General features: G+C 35.9%; 1 protein-coding gene across 2 annotated transcripts; it reads left to right on the forward strand.

Annotated features, from left to right (window-relative positions):
- The first annotated feature begins 578 nt into the window (after positions 1-578).
- On the forward strand, positions 579-2185 carry LOC133696372 (GATA transcription factor 16-like). Of its 2 annotated transcripts, none has more exons than XM_062118549.1 (3): positions 579-1106; positions 1204-1326; positions 1428-2185. In XM_062118549.1, exons 1-3 carry the CDS (start codon positions 1086-1088, stop codon positions 1728-1730), a joined length of 447 nt encoding a protein of 148 aa, XP_061974533.1. In that variant the 5' UTR covers positions 579-1085; the 3' UTR covers positions 1731-2185. The 2 variants fall into 2 exon arrangements, with proteins under 2 accessions (XP_061974533.1, XP_061974531.1); XM_062118547.1 differs by having other exon boundaries at positions 583-1106; positions 1201-1326.
- The last annotated feature ends 3942 nt before the right edge of the window (positions 2186-6127 follow it).

The following is a 6127-nucleotide window of genomic DNA, read 5'->3' on the forward strand; positions in this document are numbered from 1 at the left end:
AATTAATAAAGACGCTTCTAAGTGCTTTTAAATTAAGAAGAATTGTATCATCAATAAGAGAAACGACACGTGTGCCTCGCGAAAGCACACATAATCCTCACTGTCCTTCCTAGTTAATGATGATGACGACCTCAAAGGAGTACATTTAATGTTTTTTTTATTTAATATTTATCATTTTTTTTATCTTGAATAGTAACCGAACACATCTATAATGTTTTTATTAGTCCATTCAACCTAACAACAAATAGTACTCTGAACAATTATGAAGGCATTTTTTTTTATTTTTATTTTAAAAAAAAAAAGAGAAAAAGAAAAGGGAGCATCCATACATGTTGACCAAATAAGAGGGCAAAGATGGACGTGTCCAACACCACCTCTGACCTTTACTGGTCCAATAATGTAAAAACCACCCCATCATTTCTTCTCCTCCTCCTTAAGATCAAATAGAAATAAAAAATTAAAATAAATAGAGTAGCAACGGGTTCCATCTTGCTTGACTCGAAAGCCCTCCTCCCTCCCTCCCTCCCTCCCTCCATGCTACCTCTGGCGCCAACATTTATTTCCTTTCCTTCACCGAGACAAAAACATTTTTTGGCGCCCCGCCCTTTTTGTTCACTTTCAGAGACACCTTGTTCCTTGTTGGCGGGTGGGTGGACTTTTCAGTCAGAAGGTTTCAAAACCAGTGGCATTCTTGTCATTTCACCACTCACACAAGCTAGGGTTTCAAAACCCATTTATAAAGTTTGTTCTTTTAGATCTGCCAGCGTGCAGTCTGATTTGTGTGCCTGTCGTTTCTCTCTCTCTCTCTTAATGTCGGTTCGCTCAAAATCGACGACACTCTTATCATAATTATTAGCCATCTCATTAACATTGTACTTGCCGAGTTAATGATCTGCTTCTACTTTGATCTCTCCCTCCAAATCCACAATCTCTTTTATGTTTTCGATCAGTAGAGCTCTTACTGAATCCATCCCCACTTCAAACTACAACTACTGCTCAATCACCAGCTATTGTTATTCAACACCCATTTGAGGGAGTGGGTTGTCTTGTCTTCAGATCTCAAGTTGAGGAGTTGCTTATTTACAATGCTGGATCCATGTGAGAGAGTGAGTAACTTCTAGCTAGCTTGTTTATGGAGTTCATCTTTAGATATCAATCCCGACCCTAATGCTCTCTTCTGTTTCTCTTATTGTTTTCCAGCAGGGATCAGAGTCTGAAGAAATGAGTAGCAAATCACTAGAAACCGAGAGCCCACAGAAGAAGACTTGTGCTGATTGTGGCACTTCAAAGACTCCACTTTGGAGAGGTGGTCCAGCTGGTCCTAAGGTGATTCAATTCAATCATAGATCAGATCAGTTCCTTTTGTTTTCTTAATGTTTTCGACATCTGCTTTGATTTGATATTAATTGTTCTTTTTTATCTTGCAGTCACTGTGTAATGCTTGTGGGATTAGGAGCAGGAAGAAGAAGAGGGAAATTTTAGGGTTGAATAAGGGAGGGGCAGCAGCAAATGACAAGAGAGCCAAGAAAGGGAGCAGTAACAATGGCTCAAGTAATTATAATAACAATAACAAGCAATTAGGTGATGGACTAAAGCAGAGATTACTGGCTCTGGGTAGAGAAGTCCTGGTGCAAGGATCAACGGTGGAGAGGCGAAGGAGGAAGCTAGGTGAAGAAGAGCAAGCTGCAGTGTTATTGATGGCCTTATCTTATGGCTCTGTTTATGCTTGAGTTGATGATTTTTGTGTAGGCGGGGGAGGTTAATAAGGCGATCAAGAATGTGTTAGCTAACTAAGAATGTGTGGGTTCGGGTTAATTTTTTTTAGTATCAGGTATTTTTTAGGTGTTTTGGGCTAACTGTACCGGAGATTTGTAGCAGTGTCGCAAGAGCTCAGAAAATGTTGAGACTTCATTCTATTTTTTGCAAACAGAAGCAGACCACTCGCTTGTCTCTCTGTCATGTTTGGATGTTATCATCAATCTTCGCCATTGCTCCAACCTCCCAAGTGCTCTGAGATTAAGAATGTGTGGGTTCGGGTTAATTTTTTTTAGTATCAGGTATTTTTTAGGTGTTTTGGGCTAACTGTACCGGAGATTTGTAGCAGTGTCGCAAGAGCTCAGAAAATGTTGAGACTTCATTCTATTTTTTGCAAACAGAAGCAGACCACTCGCTTGTCTCTCTGTCATGTTTGGATGCTATCATCAATCTTCGCCATTGCTCCAACCTCCCAAGTGCTCTGAGATTAAAAATCAGTCAATCTAGTAGTAAATTCACAACTTGGGATCAAAGACCATCACTTCTGCTCTGTGCAATCCCACTACATCTACTAAAAATTCATAGGAACCGAGTCTTTTTTTTAATTCCATAATTATCTCTTTCGAACTATTTTTTAAAAATAGGAAAACTTGGTGTTTTTTAATTAAAGATGATTTTAACGGTATATCTCTCATGTTCTTATGACGTGTTTATAAATATTTAATAGATTGTTTGAATGTGATCCGAGATTTTGAATTTTAAAATAAAATAAAATAAAATAAACTCCTTTTTTTACCCGCCAAAGCGCCTAATTGTTCCTTGCTTGGAATCTTATCGGTTTTGTAACACCAGTTAGCTTTTAATACTTGACATGGACAACGGTTCGGAGGGTTAACTTGATAATTTATCTCTTAAGAGGATTAAAATGGAGTTGTTCTCACTAATTTTTTTTTATATGAAAAAAGCCAATTGATTTTAATTGAATCATTAATTAACCCAAGTTTTAATTAAACCGGATTATTAATCTTTTCCTTCAACTCAAAATAGATTCAAGCTTTTGTGGCAAAGCTACTAACTGGGGTAAAATGTAAGAAGTGGGAATTTGAATATTATCTACCGTTACTAGTTCGGTATCATCTTGCTATATCCATCACCGATATATAGTCTTCAAACTCAGGATCCAGTTGCATTGCAGAATAAATCTATGATAAAATGAACTTAATTTGACCTGATAAAAAACTGGGGTTGACCCATAACCCGGCAAACCTCGGTTAAAAATTTAAAACAATTGATGGATTCTTACAGCAACTTCATTCATGTCAACAGAATTAAAGAAGCTTTGAGAAAAGGGGCAGGGGTTAATCTTCCTTTTTTATTTTTAGGCTGATAAAGGAAAGAAAGAGACAGGTGAAGGAGAGACGGCCTGGCCGCGAGAGGAGGGAGTCTTCTAAGCAACTCAACCACGATGAGCCAAGCACCACTGATTTACTGAGTAGAGAGAGATCTGCAGAGGTGCTAGGTCTTATTATTAAGTCCAACATGATATGAATGGATTTACAAGTTCATCATATTGTTATGGGATTGCTGGAAAATAAAAAACCAGGACTATCAGCAGAGTGGACGGAAGGCAATCGCACAAAAGCAACGAGTGAAGTTGGGGTTTGAAAGTGTGCTCTCTCTCTGCCTTTAGAGATTCCATTCCTTTCACAAGGCCTGTGGCTGTCGGGGTATGATTTGGTGTCTAATTGGGGAGCTTGACTTGGCTTTAACCTTTTTTGCACTTATGTTCTTATTATAATAGAAAGGAGGAAAAAAAGTTTGGCAACCACCCCCATGTACAATTATCGAGATGCAAAACTCATAACCGAAAGATTTCTCATCTCTTATGGGATTAAATCCCGAATTATTGTGAAGTAAAGAAAAACGAATTGATCAGATTATAAAAGTAAATATTCTTGTATTTATTGGTATTGCACTATTTATTCTAGTTTCTAGGTACATGAATAGTTTAACTAGTCAGATTTTAAATTTAATTTTTAAAGATTATTTGTTCGAGTTTTATAAATTTTAGAGTCACTAAAAATTTGCATAATTGTTAACTTCAGAGCCCGTAAAATTAATCGAGGTATGCGTAAGCTGGTATGAACACTCATATTAAAAAAAAATACAAAACCCATAAAATTTCTTAAATCATTTTTGAGTCTTGCTTTGTATACATTATCACAAAAACAGCCATGCTAGAGATATTTTACTGTAAATTATAATAATAATTTTACTTTTAAATTTTCATCTTATGCTTTTGTTTTATTGTGGTTATTTGTGGTTTTTTTCTTTTTATTCCATGATAACTAAATTATATAATTGTTTTTATTTTTTGTTGTTCATCAAATCAAGAATGTTTATTATACCCAAATGCTTTGGATCTAACATGATCATCAGACTCAATAGTCTATAAAAAAAAACTTAATTAGATTTTTTATTTAATATACTTCAATGGCAATTTAAATTTTTTTCTTATAAAAAATAAAAAGATTAATTAGAATTTTTATTTAAGATACTTCAAGTATAGTTTAAATATTTTTTTATTAAAAAACTTAATTAAAATTTTTATTTAGAATATTTCAAGTCTCTTGGATCTGACATGGCATGATTATCAAATCTAAAAAGTTTAAAATATTTTTTATATTCTTAATATTTTTTCTTCTTAATATTTTGTTTGATGTTTAAAAAAATATTAACACGAGCGCAGGACATTATATATATATATATATATATAGAGAGAGAGAGAGAGAGAGAGAGAGAGAGAGAGCCATTGTGATGGGATTATTTAAGCAACTATCTTGTAACGACAATATTTCTGGATTAGCTGTGCTTATTAAACTAAAACCTACCTATACATTAAGGATACTATAGGGATATTATTATTGTATTCTGGGGTAGTCTAATATTTCAAAGGAAATGGTAAAGAAAAAAAAAACCCGGTTTCAAGTTTCAACTCCACCCATTGCCAACCACACTTCTCTCTTTGGACAAAGCCGAAATGGGCCAGATGGCTGTGAGCTCATCACTGTTGAAATATAAGGGGCCGGAAGCCCAACTAATCGCAGGTGATTTCTCTTTGCGGGCAACATGGAAATCTTGAATACCTAATTGAGTTTCGGATATCCATTATATCCAAATAATGAGCAACTGCTGAACTTGTTATTGTTGCTGCGACTATCATTGGTGCTCATGCTGCTGTTCACGGGTGCTTGTGATCGATGTTCTTGTTGCTGGTGGATAGTCATATTTTTCACACTATCCACCTTTCTTGACCTGTTATTAAATCTAATAAACCCCTCACTACTTAAAGCCCTCTTTAATTGGCAAAGTAATTAAAGTGAAAAGATTTTTGGGTCCAAATTATATGTCAACACAGGGAAATTCTCATTGATAATCAACTCATGAAAAAAAATAAAAATTCACATGGTCCGTGCTTTCTCTATAGATAGATAGATATAAAAAGAAAAGGATAAGAATTATCAAGTAGTAGAACCTGTGATTTGATGATGAAACTGGTTTTGTAAATGTTTTTTGTAGATTCGTAAATCATCTAGGCAAGCTGGCTTGGCAAATATTCAATGCGAGAAAGAAGTTCAAGTCTTTCAGCACAAATACCCTCATTACTGAATGCATTTGTTCCCTCTACTGCCACTTTAGTTTGGAAATCTATTACGAAGGCTTTCACTCAACTTCATCATCTACATATGATTGCAAACAGGAACGCATCTCTATGGAATGATCCTTGGATGGAAAAGGGGCTGCTGGGATCTCCTTTTGTCATTATCAGTGATGCTGACCTTAGGGTAAGAGACGTGTGGAGGGATGGATCTTGGGATTTCAGTAGGCTGTCGTCTAACATCCCAGAGCTTATCAAGCTCAATGTCATGGCAATTCCAGTCCCTACTTTTCTAGCTCTGGTGATGTTATTATGTGGGCAGCTAGCTAGAATGACAACTCTGAATCGGCTTTCGAATAGAATGAGGGACCTGCAGCATCACGAGAACTGGAATTGGGTTTGGAAGTTGACGGCTCCAGAGAAAATTAGAATGTTCTTTTAGCTGTAGTGATCCAGTTGAACCACACTTCGAGAGATGCTGATTTTCTTGCCAGGAGAGGTGCTCAGAGTGAGATTTGTCCTCGTGTTGATTGGGTGCCAGGGTGCCAGTTACCGTAGAGATGATTCCTTTCATTGTTTTTCAAATTCCACTGCACCAAAAAAGAATTATTTTCCTCTTTCTTTGCTTGTAAAATATGTTCCATCGATAAAAGTTTTTTTAAAGGAGTCAAATATTTAAAAATGTTAAAAAAGAGAGAGAGAGTTTTCTATGTG

This window comes from Populus nigra, chromosome 6, assembly GCF_951802175.1.
Source record: "Populus nigra chromosome 6, ddPopNigr1.1, whole genome shotgun sequence".
NCBI classification, from domain to species: Eukaryota; Viridiplantae; Streptophyta; class Magnoliopsida; order Malpighiales; family Salicaceae; genus Populus; species Populus nigra.

Coding starts and splice junctions, on each gene's coding strand:
- LOC133696372 (XM_062118547.1), top strand. CDS start 1,086: ATGCTGGATCCATGTGAGAGA. Junction 1,107..1,200: donor TGCTGGATCCATGTGAGAGA/GTGAGTAACTTC, acceptor ATTGTTTTCCAG/CAGGGATCAGAGTCTGAAGA. Junction 1,327..1,427: donor GTGGTCCAGCTGGTCCTAAG/GTGATTCAATTC, acceptor TTTATCTTGCAG/TCACTGTGTAATGCTTGTGG.